Source organism: Sphaerodactylus townsendi, linkage group LG05 (genome assembly GCF_021028975.2).
Source record: "Sphaerodactylus townsendi isolate TG3544 linkage group LG05, MPM_Stown_v2.3, whole genome shotgun sequence".
NCBI classification, from domain to species: domain Eukaryota; kingdom Metazoa; phylum Chordata; class Lepidosauria; order Squamata; family Sphaerodactylidae; genus Sphaerodactylus; species Sphaerodactylus townsendi.
In genome coordinates this window covers 117,800,498-117,824,113 of record NC_059429.1, presented here as the reverse complement: position 1 = coordinate 117,824,113, position 23,616 = coordinate 117,800,498, and the positions used below count along the sequence as shown (strand labels likewise).

Genomic DNA, 23,616 nt, shown 5'->3' with positions numbered 1-23,616 from the left:
CTTCCTCGTTTAAACAAGTGATGCTGGAATCCACCCCCAAACAGCATCATTTTCAATGATGTTTAAACTAGGGAGCCCAGATTCTCCTTTTAAATCCACCTTAAAGGGATAATCTGGGGTCCCCAGTTTAAACAACATTGAAAGTGATGCTATTTTGGGGTGGATTCTCCCCCACCCTGAAACAGCATGACTTTCAATGTTTAAACTGGGGACCTCAGATTCTCCCTTTAAATCCAAGCCAAAGGGGGGGAGGGTTAAAAGGAAAATCTGAGGAAATTTTGGGGGTGCCTGCTGTCAGGGGTGCAATTGTTAAGCTATCAGCACCAAACTTTCAGGGCATCTTTAGGAGACTATTCTAATGATACCACCCAGGTTTGGTGAAGTTTGGTTCAAGGGGTCCAAAGTTATGGACCCTCAAAGGTGTAGCCCTCATCTCCTATTAGCTCCTATTGGAAACAATGGGGGATGGGGCACCCCCTTTGGGAGTCCATAACTTTGGCCACTTTGCCCAATGGGCATTACGTCCCTGTTCAGGAGCAAAAGCAGGGTATCCTGAAAACTCACATAGATTACTGCTGTGAGGAATAATAGCACTCATTCTTTTAAATGTTAATTGTATCAGGATCTTACATATTTTTATATGATGGAGGGCTGGAACTCTGTGATCAGATCTAAAAATATTCGCCTTAACAATAAAAAAGCAGATATAGGGAGGTATCACTTTTGATTAGAGACTTCCCACTTTGTTTCTCCTGTAGGAATCCCTCATCCTCAAACTGCTGCTAGCCACAGTAGCTAATAAGAATACTTGTCTTTATTTTATTTATTAAAATTATTTGTTGCTACCTTTCTCTTGTCTCTATTCAAGACAGCTTACAGAGTACAATAAAATCCAACAGTGACCGATCGCAGTGAAATGCCATAAAACAAGAAAGGGGGGATATAAATCCAACTCTTCTTCTTCTTCTTCTTCTTCTTCTTCTTCTTCTTCTTCTTCTTCTTCTTCTTCTTCTTCTTCTTCTTCTTCTTCTTCTTCTTCTTCTTCTTCTTCTTCTTCTTCTATTGGAAGGAATGGTTACTGTTGATCTCTAAACAAAGCAAGCACAAGCAAATGTAAGAATTGATGAGTACCACAGACTCCTCTGGGTGCCCATGGCAAATCCAAGGAGAATGGGGTCTTGATATGTGCCCACCATGCTGGGTCAGAATTCCAGAAGTGCCTATAGTCTCAAAAAGATTGGGGACCCCTGGTGTATGTATCTAATGGTTAGACAGCCTAAGAACTCCTTCATAGAAAAATCTACTTGTGGATGATCAAAAAAAGAAGGAGACAAGCTCAGAAAGGCAAAAATACAAATGGCAATGAATGACTTCGGAACTGGTCCTAAGTGATTCCACTACCAGGATTGGTGAAGATTAGGAAGTTGTTGTTTTTTTCCATTTTTTAAACTGAAGGGAAGGTAGACTCTTGCCAACCTCTCCTCCATCCCTAATTGCAGTCAGCAGCCCCACACTGGAATGTTTACCTCAGAGATCATAATGTCCAGGTAGACTGAAGCCCTCTTAATCAAGCACTGTTTGGAAGGAAATAGGGAAGGAGGGAATGGACCATACCAGCAAGAACTTCTCTCCTTAGTACACTCAGGTCCCTCTTGTCTCCCTTCTTCCAAACTGGCTCCTAGGAAAATCTCTTTAGTTCATAGGTGTCAAACTCGCGGCCCTCCAGATGTTATGGACTACAGTTCCCATCATCCCCTGCCAGCATCATGCTGGCAGGGGATTATGGGAACTGTAGTCCATAACATCTGGAGGGCCGCGAGTTTGACACCTGTGGTTTAGTTGATGAAATCAAAAGGGTTGGGGGGGGCATGAAATTCTGGAAAACAGAATGTCTTGACCTATCTAGCTGCATTGTCATGGATGAATCAGCTGTGCAATTTAAAGCCAAATTGTTGCCAATAATCTGCAGACTCCAACAGATGACATAGAGGTGATAAACACAGAGAGAATGGAAGCCTCCCCTGAAGCCCCCGCAAAAGATGAAAGGAGAAACCTGGAAGGTGCAGAAACAAGATCCAAAGGAGAGGAAAAGCCCTCCAAAACAAACCTGAGGAAGTTCTTTAAGTTGGTAAGAAGCATATTTTTTTAACGTATATGGGAAAATATAAAACATATTCCAGGCAGCCAATAGCGGCCAAAGTTTTATGTGTATTCTGTTAGTCTAGGAAATTTTATCCCACCCTTCCTCCAAAGAGTTCAGGGAAGTCTTTTTGGTTCTCCTTTTTTATTTTATCCTCACAACAGCCCTGTGAGTTAAGCTGGAATGAGAGAGTGACCAGCCTAAGGTCACCTGATGACCTTTATGGCTGAGTGGGATTTTAAATCAGGTCTCCCAGATTCTAGCCCCGCACTTTATCCACTGTCTCACACCGTCTCTTGACACAGCAGTAGTCAGTCATTGGTGACTTGGCTGAACCAGTGCTGCAGAAATAATTTAAATAAATAAATACATGGCTTCACCAGTTCCTCTCCAACCCCTCTGGCCTGAAGAAATAATCCTATTAGAACCAGGCAGTGGGTTAACAATAAGTTTTCTCTTTCAACATATAAAAGCAGATAGATGCAGATACAGTTTATATAGCTGTTATATAGCAATTAAATGAACATTTTCTTTTCACACTCAGCTTGTGAAGAGCTTATGACTCCAAGCTTGAACACTGGCATCCCTATTTGCATTTCTGTGTGTGGTTGATGCAGAACTTTTCTTCTGTTTTCACAATGAGTATGCAGGCAGGGTAGGGCTTTGGAGCAAAGCCAACCAACCCCTCCTGGTTTCTCTACTATGCATTAGCAATATGCAATATGCGTGCAAGCAAGCATTTGGAAAGCTGTGATAAAAACTACACATTGAGCTATCTCTAGTACTGTAGGCTTGCAAATTGTTTATTAAACTGGCTTCCATTGCCATGAAGAGCTCTACAAATGTATTGGTTTGTCCTGCTTCTGCAAAGTTAGAAACGTAAAATCTATAAAATGCCTCGGCTGGTCGGTGACTTAAAACTGATAGTGCTGCTTGTACCTTGTTGAATGACCACTGTCATCCTCTCTAAATTTATCAATAATCCTGTCAGGCAAACATATTCAGTGTGTAATAGATGAAGCTGACTTATTCTAAAGCAGACGGATAGTCCATTTAGACCAGTACGATCTTCTTCAGCTAGCAGTAGGCTCACCCAGGAGCCTAAGTTCTCTCCGGCTCTCTTGCTTGGGCCAAGTCCCCAGCATTCCAAGGTCTGAGTCATGGACAGACGATATCATTGGGTGGGGCAATGATATCACACTGAATAGTCATACCAGAGGCATTTCTAGGAAAAAATGTAGCCTGGTGCAAAATCTGAGTTTACCCTCCCCCCTAGGGGCAGCCGTCTTCCCCCTACCACGACCAAACAACTTTTTTTGCACCAGGTCTTGAAGTCAGTGTATGGACCTGGGGGGGGGGGGGGGGGGGGGGGTCGGGGACAATTTTCTGCCCCCCACTTGACTAAATAGCCACTGTCTGGGGACATTTGATCCCATATGTCCCCCTGGGCCATACTTAGGGCAATATTTGCACAGTCCACTGGATGCTATCTGGAAAAGAAGATACAGTTATCCCTGCTACATCGTGACTTTCCCGTTCGCCATTTTGCTATATCATGAGATGGCATATGAAATTAAATGGGGAATTTTATTTTTTTAGGGAGTTTTGGGAAACTGCAGTCAACATGTGAAGGCCAGCATATGACACAGAAAAAGTTCAGAAACCCAGAAATGCATAGAATATATTTATAGTATTGTATAATATCAACATATTTTATCTTTTAATATGACAAATATACACAATTTCTTTTTAAAAGAAAAGAAAAAGAAAAAAAATCAGACTTAGTCGGAGGACCAAAATTTTTTACATGGATGTCCAGATTGCGGCGGATAGAATCATAGAATCATAGACTTGGAAGAGACCCCCAAGGGCCAACAAGTCCAACCCCCTACAATTCAGGAACACACAGTCAAAGCACTGCATTGGTCATCCAGCCTCTCTTTAAAAACCTCCAAAGAAGGAGACTCCACCCCTACCCCCAGCAATGTGAAAGGAATAACTGTCGTCATAATCTTGTGATTTTGAAGAGAGGGACTATTTACCAATCTAATGAATATATAAAATACCTTAGTAATGAATTTTGTGCTAAACATAAAACATAGTTGGGTTGATACCAGATTGTTGCCATTCCTCTGAATTGTATATTACTCATTCATTTATAATTTAATTTATATGCCACTCTTCCGTTGTAGTATATTCATCCACAATTCAGTACTCATAAATTTACAATTAAAAATTCCCAATATAAAATATACCCTTGGCGCCCTAACCGATTCAAAATAAGGGGTAGGTGGGAGAGAGCAAAGCAGAGGGAGGGCAGCTGTGATAAAATGCTGTTGCTGCCCTCACCTGTAGGCCTGGTGGAATAGCTCCGTCTTATAGGTCCTATGGAACTGTGATAAGTCCTGCATTGGTTGTACCTTGGCTACCATGCACTGGAAGTTCTAGCTGTCAGTCCTGAGATTTCAACCAACCATCTTGAAACTCTGAGAACAAGGCCCAAAAATCTCAGGCCCAAAGGCTTTTTTGGTAGCCATAAATGGGCCTTCTTCCCAGTTGACCTTCTATCCCATACATTGGGAGAGCCCCCTACATTTGCCCAAAGGAGCTGGCTATTCTCAAACCTGCACACGGCTTCGAGGAACATGCCTACTGAAAAAGTGAGGAGTCCCCAAATCAGTCTGAATAGGCCAAGTCCAGGAATCTCCCCATCTTGGGAAGAGGTGGGGCTGTGTAGTCCAAGAGTTGTGATTGGCCTTCTCCCTTTACAAAGGCTGAGAAAGAGACACGTGGAACTGGCCAGCGTCACCTGTTGGGCAACCTTAAGGGAGTTTGAGATGATTACCACAGAAGCACTCTAGAAATGCATGTAATGCTTTGTTATTTTAGTCAGTCAGAGGAGATGCAGGGGTGACCCCTTCAGAAGAGATAAACGGTCCAGCTCCCGATCAGCAAGTAAGTGTCTGGGTCCAGTCTTATCTTGGTGATGGGCTCAGGTGTGCTCAGAGCTTTACTCAGGGCTGGTTCTCCAGCCAAACCACCAAAACAAATGCTGGAGGTGTCACAATGCAGGGGGCACTTATGACCTTCAGGGGCTCAGCTCACTCTCTGGCATCAGTGGCGCAGTAGTGGAGTGGAATCACTTGCTGGTACTGTGCCTATTCCAGCCAGGCCCAAGATAGTGGACTGCCCAGATGAGCCCAGTAGGTTGAGCAGGTGATGAATTTGTGCTGACTACCTTGAACCAGCCCTGCCTTTGCTTTGATTTCTTATAACACTGTCAGTTTCATAAAATACTTGTGTTGTACCAAGTTCAGCCTCTGATCTACTGTATTCCATTCATTCTTTGTTTCCTGTAAATGTTTAGATTCAATGTGGCACTGTTAGGTGTATTTTTTTAAAAAAAAATTTCTTGGAAAGCAAATCTCTAAACTTAGTTAAGTAAGAAATGATTCCATTACATTCTCCATGCACTGGACTCAACTCTGTGATCTCTCCAGTATAAAATGTGGACCATTTAGAAGAAGAAGAGAAGAAGAGTTTGGATTTATATCCTCCCTTTCTCTCCTGGACAATGTGGCAAGTATGCCCGTTACCCCTGGTTTTCTTCAAAGAGCGGCACAGAAGTGTAATGAAGAAACAAAAGCCCTTTCCGCACGGGCAGTAAAGAGCGCCCCAGGGACGCTTAAAACAGCGTCCCTGGGGAGGGGTTCGCACGGCCACCGCCGCTGCATTGCAGCAGCGCCAGCCTCGCAACCCCCGAGCGGCACGAAGACGCTGCTTCTGAACCTCACTCCCCCAGCGAGGTTTTTTCGGAAGCAGCGTCTTCCAACCGCTGTCATGCGAATGGCAACGGCTGGAAGGCGCCATTTCCCCTGCACCGTCTCTGAACGCTGACCTCATCTCCTGGCTTCCGGCTCGTTGTCCAGCCTGCAGGGGTGTGTCCCCTGGCCTCTGTGACGAGGTAAGCGTTCAGGGCCGGCGCAACCTGTGCGAAGGCTGCGCCACCGCCTGCAGCCCTCCCAGGACCGTCCGTGTGAACGGTCCCGGGGGTGTGTGTCGGCATTGTATATGCTGACGCACCCCCGCACCGTTGGAAAGGGTCAGATAACCATTCTAAGTATGCATAGTGTAAAAAAAAGTTAAAACATGGGGGTGATGTCAGATCACAACGTTTACTAGGCACACTTTATTTACAAGGTGGTTTGCCATTGCCTTCCCCAGTCAACTACATTTTACCCCCAGGAAGCCAGGTACTCATTTTACTGACCTCAAAAGGATGGAAAGTTGGGTCAGCATGATGTAGAGGTTAAGAACGGTGGACTCCAGTCTGAAAAACCTGATTTGATTCCCTGCTCCTCCACATGAGTGGTGGACTCTTATCAGGTAAACTGGGTTTCTTTTCCCCTCTCCTCCACAAGAAGGTGGGTGACCACCATGGGGTAATCACAGTTGTCTCAGAACTCTTTCAGCCCCACCTACCTCACAACATGTCTCTTGTGGGAAGAGGAAGGGAAGGAGTTATCTGGTCACCTCTCTGCATCATGGGACTCCTAAAAGGGGACATGCATTTAACTTTCAGCATCAAGTTTTGCAAAGATGGCACTGGCGAGTAATTTGTTCCGCCAACTGTTCCCTTTGCAGCCGCTTTGCAAAGGAGCCCTTAAACTGGCCTTAATGGGGATCCCTAGCATCAGTATGGCCCCAATATTTCACAGTTGTTAATCACAACAGGGAAGCCAAGTGAAGAAGGGGAAGAGGTCACTGAACCAGCCGTGGAGGAGTCCATTTGGTGGGGCCAGCCCCCCTGCTCAGATGCTCTAATCTCATTTTCTGACTTGTCACAAACCAAAGATTCAGGAGCTGGACTGAGTCAGCTCCAAAGTCGATGAGAATCTTTCCTTCAGCCCCTGGGGTTGATGTGAGAAGAAACCCACAGGAAAGCATGCCATCCTGTGAGTCTGGCTCTCCTTTCTCAGGAAGCACCAACTGCTTATGAGCTGCGACAGGCTGTCAGGTCTCGATCTGCAAGAACAATAAGAGGAATGAATGTCTGGTTCATTATTTATGGCTTTCGTTTTGTATTTTCCTCTCTCCCTTCCATCAATATTGAAAGTGTCAATTTCAGGCTTTACAACATTAATACGGGAACCAACTCACAGATTATCTGCCTATTTTCTTTCTCCTGAGGTTCAGAAAGGAGTCTATCAGTATTCTGGCCGATCCAGGGATAAAATGACACACTTTATGAGGCTCCAACATGAGAGCATGAGCTTTTCTTGACATCCCTATTATCTTCAGCTGAAACATAAAATAAGAGACATATTGAAATTCACTATAAGGAATGTAACTATAATTAATTTTGAGGTGCAAATAGGGGCATGGGTAGGGAGATCTGCACACATGAGAGGAAGGGCCGAGAAGGGGAAACAGGCCCACCCTCAATCTCCTCACCAACATTTGAACCTCAACCAAAATTTTTGTGTGTGTGCTGTCCAGGCAAGAGACATTCAGAAGTGATTTGCCATTGTCTGCCTTGGTCTGGACTGAAAGAGTTCTGAAAGAACTGTAATTGGCCCAAGATAACCCAGCAGGCTTTGTGTGGAGGAGTGGGGCATGGATTCCAGTTCTCCAGGTTAGCAGTCGCCACTGTTAACCATTACGTCATGCTGGCTCTCAAACCAAAATTTAGACTGAGGTAGTTATTCCTGAGGTAGCAGTTCTATGCAATAAAGGGCTGGTTTGGAATTACCATTTAGAGAAACTTTTCATTACCCCCAGTTTTTAATGAATTCAGTGCCCATGCAAACCATCAAAGAGGGTTTTGCAATCTGTAATTGTTGTGAAACTGGGTGTTTTGTACTCAAAGGAATGGTGCCCTAGCAAATTAACAGGATTGTCCTATGTAGTGTTGTTTCAGTCTATTCTTAGAACTTTGCCTTCAGATGTAAGGTATGATATGATTACAATTTAAAAATCAATAAATAAAATAGAATGTTCCATTTCCCCCTCCCCCCATGTATGTCTTGTTTCCATAAATAATGATAGTCAAACCAGCTAAGGCCCTTTCCGCACGTGTGGAAACGCACCACCACCGGCATGAAGTATGCCGGTGGAGGCTCAGGGACCATTTGCACGCTAGCGTGCACGCAGCCCTGACGTCCCCTGCAGCCAGAGAGGCAGCTCTGCACGGAGCGGCCTCTCAGTGGTCCCCCTCCACTCACCTTCTTGTGCAGCGTCCCTCTTGTGCAGCGTCCCTCTTGTGCAGCATCCAGAGGTCGCAGGGCAGTGTGCGCGGGTCTCTGCAGCCCTCCAGAGGGACGCTGCACAAGAAGGTGAGTGGAGCCAACGGGGAAAGCAGCGGCTTCCCGGCGGTGCAGTTTGCACCGCACCACCGGGAAGACGCTGTTTATCAATAACCTCACTCATTGAGTGTGGTTTTCAGGGGCAGCTTCATGCCGCCCCGGGGAAAGCCAGGACAGCGCTGCTGTGCAGCAGCAACACATCCTGTGCAAACACTCTCCCAGGGATGGTGTTTTTGCCATCCCTGGGACACTGTATTTGGCCCGTGCGGAAAGGGCCCAAGAGTCACTTTTGAAAAATTTATGGCTTGGTTCCAGTGCAGTTTTTTCCATGGGGGAAGGATTTCCATCCCCAGAATGACTTTCTTGCCACTCCCTTTCGATATGGGGTGCAGTGGGACTGGGGAGAGAGGAAATTCACACTCCATCAGTGGAAAATCTGTCTACCCAAAGAAATACTGGCCTGGATCGACAACCATTTGTTTCTCAGTGCCTGACAAGGACATGACATCCACAACTGATGGATACAGACCAGAATGTGGGGAGGGATAAATAATTGGAGGGCCCAAACAATTCACTTCGTGATCTTGGAAAGCAGGAATACCAACAGTGCCACTTGTTTTCTTGTTCCTTCAAAAACTGTATCATTGTAAATCTTGTAAATGTTGAGCCTTGTCTGCGTCCTGCTCTTTTCTCCTCCTTCCTGTGGCGTAATAAATTGTTTGATACTAGTTTGGGCTTTGCCCAAAAAAAAAGGAAAAAAAGGAAAAATCACATTTTCTCTATTTGCAATTCTGTGCAGAATTTTGTGTGGCATTGGATTTCCTTGATCAGATCATGGCTTGTCAATCTTCTGGTGGAGTATTTTGATTTTACACAGTGGAATCTGTTCAGATCACCTTTCCTTTCTGTAACCTGGTGTTATGTATCCAGTGTCCTTAAAATCTCTTTCTCTCTACCCCCTTCTTTTCCGGTTTCTGGTTTCATAGCTTAGACTTGGAGGAACATTATTACTGTTTTGGTGGTGGTGTTCATGGTGTTGCATACATGTGAAAACTTTCTTACTGGGATCCTATGAACAAGTTTGGTGTGCACAAGGCTGTTAAGAGGGGGAGCTGGGAGGACAAAATTCCCAGGGCCCAAGTCAGCTGGAGGGCCCTTGAAGCCAGTGTCATGATGCAGTCATTCATTTGCACGCACGCACACACACACTCAACAAAGCGTTTGTTTTGCAGCCACTTGAGGTGCAGGGAAGGCACAACACTGTAAACAGGAGTTGTTCTGACTCTGCTGGCTGGGTTCTTCTGCAACAGGAGTCTGAGGCCCCTTCCGCACATGCAGAATAATGTACTTTCAATCCACTTTCACAGTTGTTTGCAAGTGGATTTTGCAATTCCGCACAGTAAAATCCAGCAGCAAAGTGCATTGAAAGTGGATTGAAAGTGCATTCTTCTGCATGTGCAGAAGGGGCCTAAGGGAAGCCCATCTCATATTCTGCTAAACTCATCAGCCAAACCAACACTGGAGCAAGGCAAGACCAACCAGGACACGCTATAGTCATTGCCTAATAACGTAATAATCTCCATGAGACTATGGTTTCTCTCTTCCTTTAGTTCCGTGCAGCTCCATAGTATTATCTATATAGCCACATCTTGCATAGAGGCACCCCTATTAGTGTGTGGTAGGGAAAAAAAACTCTTTCATTGCCTTTTCCTGAATTTCTCCAACTCTTTTTCCCACTTTTCTCCTCCTTTGTTTTGCTGTCTTCCTTTCATGATCTACCATACCTCTAACCCCACTTCTATTTTTTATCTTTCCTCTCCCCTCGTTTGTCAGTCTTGGTCTCAACTTCTTCTCATCCCTGGTTGGCAACTTAGAAAGTATTTAATAGTAGTACAGCAGCAAATCTATGTTAATCTGCCTAAGTGATAATAAATGAGAAGAAGTTTGAACTTAGTTTAGTTTCCATTGCAATTAGCATGGGGAGGGTGTCCAGAAGAAAGGAATATTCCAATTCCTTTCAAATTTGCCCTGAAACTCCCACAATCATCCTGAAATCAGTGGCCAATTTTGAGGTTCCTTGTTAAATTTTCTGATGAGTTATGCCTGTCACACGTGGACAGCCAGATGGACATGTGGATTCTTTTATTATTATAGATGCATAACAGCCAGCCAAGTGAATTGTTTTGTTATGATATCTGGTTTAGATCAGGGTTGTATGGAGACCCCAAGTGGAATTGTCATCTGGGAACCCATGGTGGCACTCGGTAGCCCTGTGCATGTGTTAGGTAGCACATTTCCTCTTGTGTTATCACATCTGTTTGTGCAAGGCTGGTTGAAAACAATCTTGCTTGGATGAAAGTGCCAGTAGGAGAGGAAGCAAACTGTGCAGTGGAGACAATCTAGCAGGCACTGAACTTGTTCATAGGATCCAAACCTCTGTCTTGAGGGGTGTGTCCAGACATCAACCTTGTGGGCTTCAGGCTGATCCTGGGCAACATGAACAGAAGAACGTGGGACATTGTCGCAGGGCACCTTTCCCCCAGGGAACACTGGTGCTTGGAATCAGTAGCATTCAGTGCAAACCCAGCATTTATCCTCTACTAGTCCTTCACCACTACATTGATCGATGGGTGGCTAGCATTGACGTAAGCATCCTGCACACCTGTCAAATGGAAGCTGACATACTGTAACACTCCAATGTGAGCACGGAAGCCCCCCAATTGTAGTAAGGCCTATGTAGCCTTAGACAAGCCCTGTCTCTCCATCTAAGCACCCCATCTATAGCATGGAGTAGATAATGAGTTGTTTTATAGTGGGTGTAGTAGGATGAGAGAATGTAGTAGGACTGAGAGAACACATGTGAGGTGATTTGAATACACGAAAGCCTTTCATGCACAAACACCTGAATCTACCTTATGATGAAGCCCTTTTCCACCCAGCAAATGTGAAGTCCCCCCCTCAAAAAAAGTTTTTTAGTGTCCTTAACCCGTGTTTATTTGCCTATGCAGAACATAGGCCTATGCAGGCCTGAGCTAGACCACTGATCTATCAAAATCAGTATTGTCTGCTCTGACTGGCAGTGGTCCTCCAAGGGATCCTATTTTAAATGCCTAATAAAGGTTGTTGTTGTTGTTGTTGGTCCTCCAAAGGTTCAAGCAGAGGACTTTCAGATCATCCTTCCGTGACTCTTTTAACTGGGAGATGTCATGGACCGGACATGGGACCTTCTTATGGCCAAGCAGATACACTACCACTGAACCATGACCCCCCAACATCTGTAATTATTCTAATTCGTCATCGTCTGTACTATAAGGAAATGCTAAAATGGCATGGTTAGCTTACAAAATACGAGTCCTCTGGACTTGCCCTGTGCCTTTAAAAAATTTCCTTGTGCAGGAAGGAATAAGAAAAATACAGAAATGTGTATAAAGAAATGCTTGGCAGACAGTGCAGTTGTCAATCATGTGAGCAGCCCTGCAGTTGTGTGAGGACCTAGTCATGTGAGCAGGGATAGCAGGCTGAACTCCCTTTTTTCCATATGTGGTGCGTCTGGATCTTCCGCACATTGACTTAGAAGTCAGTCCCAGAGAATTCAGTGGGATTCGCACCCAGTCCAAGCATGCAAAGTATCAACACCTCAGACATACTCAGTCCATGGTGGCGAACCTTTGGCACTCCAGATGTTATGGACTACAATTCTCATCAGCCCCTGCCAATTGGCCATGCTGGCAGGGGCTGATGGGAATTGTAGTCCATAACATCTGGAGTGCCAAAGGTTCGCCACCACTGTACTAGGTGAAGTGGTTTCCACAGGGCTGGTACAGTAGCCACCAAACCACTGCTTGGGGTTGCACAGTAAGGTCAGGGACACACTGATACCATGCAGGGGCTTGGCTTGCTCCACCCATCGACAAACAAAGTGGGAGGGAATCAAAGATGCTTCCAGACTCCACTGGCTGTGTCTGAGGGCTCAGCTCGGATGTGGACACGGGCAGCATGGAAGGGGGTACCGGGTGGATCTTGCTTGGGACCACACAGTCATTTGGGACCAGCCTTGGGTTCCCACCCAGTTGATGTCAAGGGCCAAGCTCTACATTGCTTCAGTGGGGATCCTCCTGCCAAATCAAATCTACTTCTAACTCTTCTTTTTTTAAAAAAAGAAAAATAACTACTGTTTGAAACTGCTTTAGACACTGGACTTCCCAGACAGGCCCTTTGCCCAGGCCGAGAGCCGAGAACCTGCAGGGACACGGAGTAAAGAGGGCTCAACAGAGGCACTGAACAAGCTGAAAGGAAGCAAACCGGATGTCAGGGAGCAGCAGGAGCCCCGGGAGCAAGAAAGAGCCGAGACGGACTCCCTTCAGAACGGAGGGGATGCGGCAAAAGAAAACACTCTCAAGAGGACAGAGAAGAAACAGTCGTTTGGAGGGTTTTTTAAGGGTCTTGTACGTTACCTTTCCTCTTTCTTTAGCAATCTGCATGTAGCTGCGGTGCCAGGAGCCTTTCTCATGTGGGTGAAACAGCAGCAGAAGTGTTATACATGTCAGTAGTATACACCAGTAGCATTTTCTGTTGGTCAGGTCAACAAATGTAGAAATATATGTTTCTGTTCCTGCCGAAAACATATTCTTTCCAGGTTTCTCCTCTTGCGGGATTTCCTGCTAACCTTTTCTTTTTGGTTACACTCACCGTGAGAATTATCTACCTGCCAGGTTTGTATACAGGTATCAATCCTCTGAAAATAACTGGTATTTGAAGGCCTTGCAGTGCTGATCAAGAGCAGGCTCGTGGGTACTGGTAACAACTTTCTGTGTTCTACGGGATATTTGCATAAAGTTAAGATGGGACTAGGAGCCCCGTGGTGCAGAGTGGTAAGCTGCAGGGCTGCAGTCAAAGCTCTGCTCATGACCTGAGTTCAGTCCGGACGGGAGTTGGAATGCCCACACGCTCACCAAACAAAATTGGCAGCATTCATCATGGAAAGGGAGTTACGTGCAGACACTTCCCCAGTGACAGAGCGAGAGGAAACTGCGCCCCGGGCACGACCTGCCCATGCCGGCCCCCTCTGCCCCGATCCACCCACGCCCACCCTGATACGCCCCTGAGAGGAGGGTCTGGGGGTGATTTTCTGCCCCACATGACGCCAACGGCGTGTGCCCGAGGCACGATGCCCCCCCACCTTGTTGCAGCTTTGCCACTGCACTTCCCCCATAGATTTGTCCCATGCAGACCATTCCGTGATTGCACGGAGGTCTGAGTAGGGCAGTGATGGCGAACCTTTTTGAGACCGAGTGCCCAAATTGCAACCCAAAACCCACTTACTTATCGCAAAGTGCCAACATGGCAATTTAACCTGAATACTGAGGTTTTAGTTTTGAAAAAATGGTTTGCTCTGAGGAGTAAGCTTAGTGAAGCAACCGTGCAATGCTTCAAATGGGTGAATCACAACTCTAGGAGGGTTTACTCAGAAGCAAGGCCAGCCTAGATATGTGTGTGTGTGTGTGGAGGGGGTGATTTTCCGCTCCCCCTACATGATGAACACTGTGCGCGCGTGCCCACAGAGAGGGCTCTGAGTGCCACCTCTGGCACGCGTGCCATAGGTTCGCCACCACTGGAGTAGGGGCTTGCAGGCTCATGCACTCTCCCATGTGGTGAGTGCCTATGTTGGTGGAACGTCTGTCTAGGGCACATGCGTATATGGGGCAGAAGGGGATACCCAACCCACATATTATTTCAGCCTTATATACATAGCACCAACCATGGGCTGGCATTATGTCCACACCAAGCCACTTTATAAACTAGGTAGTGACCATGATACACCACAGTGACACATCATGTGGATCAGCAGGTTTAGCAAGTTAGAATGGGACTGTATTTGGTGTGAGTTGAGTTAATATCAGTATGTTTGTCTTGGATGCACTTTGAACAGCAGATGCTTGTGCTCCCGCTCAGGCTATCGATGACTTAAATGTATTCCCGAATTTCTCAAGACAGCTGCAGTTTTCAGTCCGCCAGAAAACTGTGTGTGTATCAGATAGAGTTGTAAGTGGTGTGATAAAGCTGTCGTTCATGTGCTTCAAAAATCCACAGAATGTATTTTAATCAGAGATGATAAAGGAATTGCAGCAATGGGTATGCACACCGTTTGCGATGATAGCAGTGCCATGCCATTTTCAGCTCTCTGGAACATTACTGTCTGATCTCAGACTCTTCAAATGTTGGAAAAAAAATTTTCTTAATCCTTTTGTTTGCTAGTGGAATTCAGCAGGAGTTCTCCAAACTTATGGCATTTGTACTGAATTTTGCTAGCAGGACCTTTGGAAGGAAGTCTATATAGACCGGGTCTATATTAAGCAATCTACTCTTAGGAGCAGAGCATTAAAATGATGAGCGTGTGAGTGAGCCCAACTCCATTCAACTTCACTGCATATAGCTTGTATGACGCAGACAAGAGCCACTTAAGTACAATTTAAGCCAGCACACAAACTGTTCCCACATAAATCAGCAGACCTCAGCTGATTCGTACCTGCCAGCACTAAGAACGCAAATGCTTTCAGAATTAATCTTTGAACTGACAAAGCCCCATCCTGGACTCTAAAGCTCTGTCACTTTGACACAACATCCGAAACGCCACGAGTGTTACCAAGGACATGGCTGCTGCCATTTTAGATTGTGAGCCTTTGGGCAGGGTTCTTTGGGCAGGGTTAATTGTAAATCAGAGTAGTAGGCATTGTTTTAATGAAATATGGTAATTATGGGTTGGATCTTACCATTCTGATCAATAGCACCAGCCTGTTCCTGTGACCCAGGGAAGTTTGGGTGGAGACCAAGATGTCTTCCACTGGCAGAGAAGACTCTTCCATTTGCAGTAGGCTCATTGTACCAGAGAAACAAGCTGTCACCATTGGAACAGACTGGTGGGATTCAACCCACCAACGTTTAGGTGCTAATAAAGCTGTTCACTTATCCTATTGTCTGCCCAAAGGGGAGTAAAATCAAGGTCGACCCTCGTGGTCCCAGCAGGCTCTTCTGCTTTAACAATCCTTGCAGGTAGAAATGCTATTGGTGGAATTTTATTCTTTTTGTAAGCAAGGACAAAAATTTACGATGTGCTAGAATTAAAGACAATTCGTCCTGATCTGTCCCTAACATTCAAAGCACATCGAGACCTGTTTATGGGCTTTTTGCAGGAGCAATCCAGAAAAGGTTTTGCATTCTCTATGTATTTGGTGATTCTGGATAAACAAAGTGAAAAAAAAATACAGAATGTATGTACAATCTTGTTCATTTCGTTTTTAAAATTAAAAATAAACTTCTAGGCCTTTTGTGCCAGCAAAGGTATGCCTGAAAGTTTATGAACAACACCTGCTGAAGTAACAGACACCAATGAGATTCCAAAGGGACAAGGTATAGTACATCAGAGCCTTCACAGCTCCATTCCACCATCTACCCACCATGAGTAAGAGCAGGTTAAATTCAGCAAAATTAAGCCAGATTCCCTGTTGTTGCAGAATTTATCTTTTCCTGACACAGACTTTGACTTATCATAATAGAAAATTTTCACTGCAAAATAGAGCTCTGGGTATAGCGTACCTCATCATCTGTGCAAAGGGTCCTAGAGATTTTTTTTTAAAAAAAAATGTCTGTGTAACACTTCAAACTAATGATACTTGAGCTCTAAATCTCTCTCTCGTTCTCTCTTCCCACCCCCTCTTCAACAGAGCCCCAAACGGATGTCTGACGCCGAAGTGCAAACGGATCCAGTGTCTTTTGTGCCTGCTCCTGTGAAACCCAAGTAACGAATCCTCTAGAGCTATCGAAGAATCACTGGATCTCGATAATTTCTTAACCCTTCAGTTAAAAAAAATGACTTCCTGATTTGGTCCCTATCTCCCTTCCACCCTACTTTCATATGCCTGAATGAATGCTAGGCCTAAGGCAAAAACAGGCGTGCGTTTTGAAACCATCTTTTACAGAATGTTTTCTTCTACAAGGTCGCTTAGAAACAATGACTATGCTGTAAGAGCGAATGAATGATGGGGGTACAGTTAATAAAAAAGGGAGGACTACCAGAGCCATCCCTTGACTGTATAAAGCCTGCCCCCCCCCCTCTTTTTAAATCACAGTTTTAAGATATGGGCTTCTGTTCCCACATTTAGCTTGGACCTACCTCCTTATGACAACATAGCCCCCCACATCCCATTTCTGTACGGCCGCTGCCAACCTCTTTGCATAACCAAACCTCAGTGCATAGTCTATTAGCTTAGAGCTTTGGTTGTCAACTGTCCTGGAGGAAAGAAAAATGTCCTGGCCCTTTACCTGAAGTTTGCCATGTAATAATGGGTGGATATGACATCCTTGGTAAATAACACATCCTTGGTAAATTCCATTAAGTCTTTCTGAAAGGGCAGGACATCCCCACATCCCCGATGCCACTTAGCAACACTGGCTAGAAGTAAGACCACTGGCTCATCTCAGATCCAAATTAGAGTTTGGGAGTTCTGTGATACTTGCAGTTTGCCAGTCGATTTAATGTATACCCAGTGTGCACAGTCATCATCTGTGTAGTAATTGGTAACATATATAGTACACAAGTTATGTCCACCATTGTTCGTGGGGCTATGACATCACAGTCTTGACTGCGTCTGACCTTCCTTTTGTCCCCCTGAATTCTCATACAAAGATGCAGTTGGATTTTTAAAAGTCCACTGTTTTTATGCTTATTAATAATCCTTGCAGTGCATTATGTCCCTTTAATCTGGATTCGTGATAGAGCAGGCTTCACGTGGAGCCTCCATTTCTCCTAGAATTAAAACATCTCCAGACTACAGAGATCAGTTCCCAGTTCCCCCAAAATCTTCATTTGGAGCTGGCAGTTCCAATCCATGGATTTAAGATACAGAAGAGTGCTTGAGGGACCAGTTGAGAGACCTCAGCTGTGCCTGAGGGACAAATCAAGAGGCACAGATTCTTTCCTTGCTACAGCAAGAAGACAACATAGACTGATAGGGGTGGTATATCTAGGAAACGGTGCTCAAACATGGCATTTGCTTTGGCCAGAATAATTATGGACTAAAGAGTCCACTCTTTCTACCACTGACCCCATGAACTACTTTATATTGTTAGCAGACCACTGGTCCACATAGCCCAGGACTATCTTCTCTTAGAACTGCATCTCTCCCCAGGCAAAAATCTTCCTTGTTACCTAAGATCCTTTAACTAAAGAGCCAAGGGAGTGAATGTGAGCATTCTGCTTTCAAAGAACATGTTCTGTCTGTGACACATAAGCCTGTTCTGTCTGCTGTGGCTGGTCTAAGGCCCCTTCCGCACATGCAGAATAATGCACTTTCAGTCCACTTTCAATGCACTTTGCAGCTGGATTTTACTGTGTGAAATAGCAAAATCTACTTGCAAACAGTTGTGAAAGTGGATTGAAAATGCATTATTCTGCATGTGCGGAAGGGGCCCTTGAATGACAAATCTGGCTCAGTGAGAGATCTGCTGGAGTATGGAACAATAGTCCAGCAAGCCTCACTTGGGAAGGAAACAATCTTCTTGTAAAGATGCAGACTTAACAGTTAACCGTGGATATGATTGTCTTAACTCCCACCTGCGGTACAATGGTGGTTTAGGCTTGCCAAACTAAGTTCTAGCCCAAAGGACACACTCTGGGAAACACCAGTGAGATATGAAAAGTGAAAAGATACAGAAATTGTGGCTTGCTGTCTGCAGATCCATTGCTTATCTGTGGCCAATATAAATAATAGTTTGCAAGCACAGTTCGAACCGTGGCTTGACTCCATCAGAGATTTCCACAGATTGACTAGATTTCAAACTACAGAGTGGGACTTTTCTTTTCCTCTGCAGCCCAAAATGCCTGGGAACATCTTTGAGAGAGGAGTCAGAGGTTTGCAGTGGGAGAGATTCAGCAAAAAGTTACCCCCCCCCCTTTCATCTGTTAAAATTGTCTGCAGGGTCCAACCAAGGGATACAACGCATAAAGTCTAGCTGCACAAGACGAACGGGGCATTGAACTAACAAGTTTTAAGTCCTCTTTTTTTAAAAAAAGGAAATTATTGTTAATGTGATACAAAAGACTCAGTTTGGGTACGCAAGGAAGACATGAACCATTGTAGAGTTTTAAAGAAGCCATCAAAATCACCTTTGTGTAAACTATACAGTGAAATGATTTTTTTAAAAGTGGGTCACGTTTAAAAGACTCAAATGTAGAATCATCAGCTTTTAATCTATGCTTCAGTTTTGTTATCAAGCTATTAATATTATTTAAAGGCTGAAATGTACAGGGTTTATCATTCTCATCTGTTTCTTCCTCGATGTAGTGAAATGGGAGAAATTAACGTTTAGGGGGCAAAAATTAATTAAGGTATTAACAAGAAAGCAACACAAGGGGGCAGACCTGATCTCCTTTTTCTTACTAATTCAGAGATGTATCTACTTTTGTGTTACTAAAAAAAAAAAATTCTATCTTGAGGGGGGGGAGCAGACAGCTTTCTTAATTTATGTTGGTGGTTAAAGCTACTTTCTTTTTAAAAAAACAAACCACCAAATCCTAAGACTGGTCACAATTGTATCAGCTTTATGAAGATCCTGTGATGTGCACGTTTGATAACGCTGACAGAAAATCCAGAAATCTGCATTACTGTAACAGGGAGGGGAAATGACTAATGCTATAATTCAAAGCTAGCATCTGGACTCTAAATAAGTGTATATTTTGATTTCCTTCTGATTCAATAAACATTCAGTAAGAAAACTCATTTGTGTTCTGCGTCTGTAATGAGAGTCATCATCATTCATTCTTGCTGTATTTTAATGATAGGTTATGTGTTTAAGAACGCTGTTACATAACAGCAATATTATATAAGTGCGTACACTCACATACATTTGGAGATTGCTTGGGGAAGAACTAGGCTTAGTTCAGATACCTCGGTGAAACCAATCCAGTTTAACTGGCTGTTGTGGTTTTTCAGGGCTGTGTGGCTGCGGTCTGGTAGTTTTTGACTGTCACGGTGAGAAGATGTATCACAGTAAGGTGGGTTTCTGTGCTCAAAGAGACACACATCTCACATGTGACATGCTGCTGTGACATGCCGCTGAAGATGCCAGCCATAGATGTGGGCAAAACATTAGGAGCAAAAACTACCAGACCACAACCACAAAGCCCAGAAAATCCACAACAACTAGTTGATTCAGGCCATAAAAGTCTTTGACAATATACCACACTATACTTTCCCTTCTCACTTAGGCCTATAAGGTCACTTCAGGCCTATAAAAGTCTTTGACAATATACCACACTAAACTTTCCCTTCTCACTTAGACACAGTGAGAAACAGACTTTTCTCTGTGATACATCTCTGAAGATGCCAGCCACAGATGCAGGCGAAACGTTAGGAGCAAGATCCACCAGACCACGGCCACACAGCCCGGAAAACCCTCCAGAACCACTTTGACAAGATGTTTATTTTATCTGTGGTTCATATGTGAAACAAGGTTTTGACTAATGATCACTCAAATCCTGGTTTGCCTTGACCAAAGTCGATTTCATTGCTTCTGCTGACGCCAGATGAGTAAGAAGTGCCAAGGAACAAATCAAAATTAAACCAACACCTACATGGACACTCAACCCTGACAAAATGGAGGGGCTATTGGTAGGTGGAAGATAGGGTTGCCAAGTCTGGCTTGGGAAATTCCTGGAGATTTTGGAGTTATATGGGGAGTGGAGGGACCTCAGCGTGCTATAGTACCAGAACCCATCCTCCAAAGAACCATTTTCTTCAGGAGAACTGATCTACATAGTCCAGAGATCAGTTGTAATGATGGGAGATCATCAGGGCCTATTCAGATATTGGGAACCCTAGCAGAAGGATTGGCCCAGGAAGTGAAGTGACTCCTATTCTGAATGGAATTGGATTTCCCCTGATGTGGAGAAGGTTGGGGGGGGGGGGTTGCTGGGTCAGCAAGTAGCAGCTGTTGCTGTGTTTCACCAATGTCTGCTAACTGCAATTCACTGCAGTTCAAACCATGATTTCAGATCCTGTTTTGATAGACATTTACTAAACAATTAGTGAGGTAACTAGTGTTCAGACAAACATACCAATTATATCATACTGTTTCACTGTGTCTGAACCAATTTTAGCCATCACCCAAAGCCACTAATACAAGTTATGCCCAAATTAATTTTCCACTGTCCCATGTCTGCAAACTGAATAGGGTTTAGACTTAAGATACGCATTAGATACAATTTGGCCAAGTGATATTAACAGATACGTGTTCTGGATTGGATTAATTAAGTTTCATTTTTCTTAATCATGGTTAAGCACTGTGTTGGAATGATGCTCAAGAAATAGTTCTCAGCGTCTTAGAGATTGGCCTGAAATGATTTTTCTCCACGAAATAACAAAATCAGGAAGAAATGCAATTGAAATAAAAGGTCTGCTTAGTATTACTTGTGAAAATACAGTCTAGTCCAAATGCAGTATGAAGTCTGGTCTTCACTGATTGATTTTATGGTGCAATTGCATGAATACACATTCCCTGAAGAGTACAAACTGTTTCTGAGTGCAGTCAATGATTCAAGCATCTTGGATAAACATGAGGCAGTGGTGGCCAGGGGAACTTTTCAACAGCTTTGGCTAGAAAGCCAGCTATAGCCATTCCTGGGCAGGAAGCATCTGGCCACTGAGGCACATACCCTGGTAACATCTACATTAGATTACTGCAGTGTGCTGTGCATTGGGGCTCCCTTTGAAGACTGTCCAGCAGCTATAATTGGTACAGAATGCTGCTGCCAGAATGCTTACCAGAAGAGGTCATACGGACCATATCACTTCAGTCCTGTTCTATGTGCACTGCCTTCCAGTTTGCTTCCAGACTAGGCTTGCCAGTTGGCTGGCAACTGGCAGGAGTCTGGGAGGGGTGGAGACATGGGAGCTACTGGCCGATGGTCTTACGTCAATTCTGGGGAAAATCTGGAGGTGATGTCACTCTGCTTTAGGAATCTCCAGAAACTCTATGGGTTTACTGTGGAGTTTTGGCAACTCTTGCAACAGGCTAGAGCAGATTTTCCCCAGATGTGACATAATACTATTGGCTGATTGTGATTCCCCCAGCATAAACCTAGCAGTCCTATTTCAGGCCCAGTCAAAGTGCTGATATTGACCTATAATGCCCTATATGGCTTTAGGAATGCATACCATAATAGATCACCTATTCCCATAAGACCCTGCGGCCAACCACTTGAGTCATCTTCAGAGGCCCTGCTTCAGATGTCCCCCCCCCAGCAGAAATGTTTCTAAACTCCTACATTCCTGCTGGGTGACCTTGGGTTAGTCACAGTTCTTAGGAACTCTCTCAGCCCCACCTACCTCACAAGGTGTCTGCTGTGGGGAGAGGAAGGGAAAGGAGCTTGTAAGCCACCTTGAGTCTCCTTACATGAGAGAAAGGTGGGGTATTAATCCAAACTCTTCATCTTCATCATACTAGACAAATGGCAACCCAAAAAAGCGTATTTTGGTTGTGGCATAAAAACTTGGAAATTCCTTCCCCGGGGAGATTCATCTGTTGCCCTTTACTGTTGACTTCCACCAGCAGCTGAAGATGTCTCTGTTTCGTTTGATATTAACTCTTATTAGCTCTTATTAGCCTTCCTCCCTTTCGCTATGTTTTATGAATGTATAAGTTTAACTTTTAAAAAATATTATATATATGTAAATATTTTTGTCTGTGTGTTAAATGCTTTTTTATGTTTGAAATGTTTCAGTGTGTATTACCTTGAGGATTCTGAATTGGATGGAAAGGTAGAGACAGAAACGTTTTAAACAAATAAGTAAATGCAATTTTCTTCGATAGCAATAGTGCTTGATTGCACACATAAGTTTCTAGTAGTGTTGTTTTACACTTGGAGGTTAGTAGAAATGAAACTTACAGCAAGCTACTAAGGTTGGTTGACCTAGATTGCAAAATCAATATATTTCAGATCTCTGCAGAGTTTGCTGCTCCCAGACCGGAAAGCTCTGAATCATTTCTTCAGCTGACTTGCAGCATCTCCACTGACACAGCGAGGCCAATAAAGAAAGGATTAGAAGGAATGAATTCAAAACAAGATTCAGTTTAGATATTGGGAGATACTTCCTCTTTGTAAGATGAGTTAGTAGATGGAAGATGCTGCCAAGGGAAGTTGTGAAACGGCATTCTCCTAGTGGTGTTTATTAATTTGGAATTTCTAAAAGCATCCTGTCTCATAGGGTTCAAGGAGAGCAGGAATGTAAACAAACTAATCCCAAGTTCAGTTCAGTTGTTCAGTGGAGTTTATTTACAACTATTTGACCAGCAAATAAAAATGTGAAAGGGTAGTCCACAAACAATCAGCAAGGTGACAATTTTGTTACACCAATCAGAGATCTCTGCATTCTACTGGCTATATAACAAAACTTAACCTCTGTGTGAGAAACAGTTATATCCTTATCCTTGAGTAAAAAATTTACAATAACATCATTTGAATGTCTAAACCACAGGTGTTAAACTCGCGGCGCTCCAGATTTTATGGACTACAGTTCCCATCATCCCTTGCCAGCATGATGCTGGCAGGGGATGATGGGAACTGTAGTCCATAACATCTGGAGGGCTGCAAGTTTGACACCTATGGTCTAAACATTCTGGTCAACATGGGTAAAATCAACTGATTTCTAACATCCTGATAAAATCCACAATACAATAAAATGTGGGTAGTTATTTCAGTTGCATCAGAGTTGCAAGGGCACAGTTGGGCCTCCGCTGGTGGCGTACCAGGCCTAAATGTCACTGGGGGCATGACCGCCTCCCTGCCCACTTATTGTGTCCCATTAATGGAAGCCAGCAGGGAGGGCAAGGCTCGGTGGGGGGTGGCTTCCATAAGTGGGGCACAATAAGTGGGCGGGGAGGTGGTCTTAAAAAGAAAAAGCAATACGTTTGTGTAATTGACAGGTAATATTGCGTTTATTCATGTAGTTAAATTACTGAAATGGTGGGCAGCCACAACGTCAGCTGAGGAAACATCCGTGGAAACATTCAGCAAATGGCGGGCAGCTTGGAGAATCTTGAAGAAGCAGGAAATGGCGGCTGTGAGCAGCGGAGAAAACTAAAGTGAGAGCTGTAAACTAAGGCAAGAAATATAAA

General features: G+C 44.2%; 1 protein-coding gene across 4 annotated transcripts in view; it reads left to right on the top strand.

Moving 5' to 3' along the window:
- The window catches only part of BCAS1 (brain enriched myelin associated protein 1), a 79,082-nt gene extending 59,866 nt beyond the window's left edge, over positions 1 to 19,216 (top strand). For 2 of the 4 annotated variants that reach the window (XM_048497717.1, XM_048497714.1), the window contains 4 exons: positions 1,970 to 2,128; positions 5,030 to 5,095; positions 12,636 to 12,890; positions 16,167 to 19,216. In XM_048497717.1, the coding sequence (XP_048353674.1) occupies positions 1,970 to 2,128; positions 5,030 to 5,095; positions 12,636 to 12,890; positions 16,167 to 16,244 (558 nt within the window). In that variant the 3' untranslated portion in view covers positions 16,245 to 19,216. The remainder of the gene's footprint in view (positions 1 to 1,969; positions 2,129 to 5,029; positions 5,096 to 12,635; positions 12,891 to 16,166) is intronic. The other 2 variants (XM_048497716.1, XM_048497718.1) reach the window with 2 other exon arrangements.
- Positions 19,217 to 23,616: the final 4,400 nt, after the last annotated feature.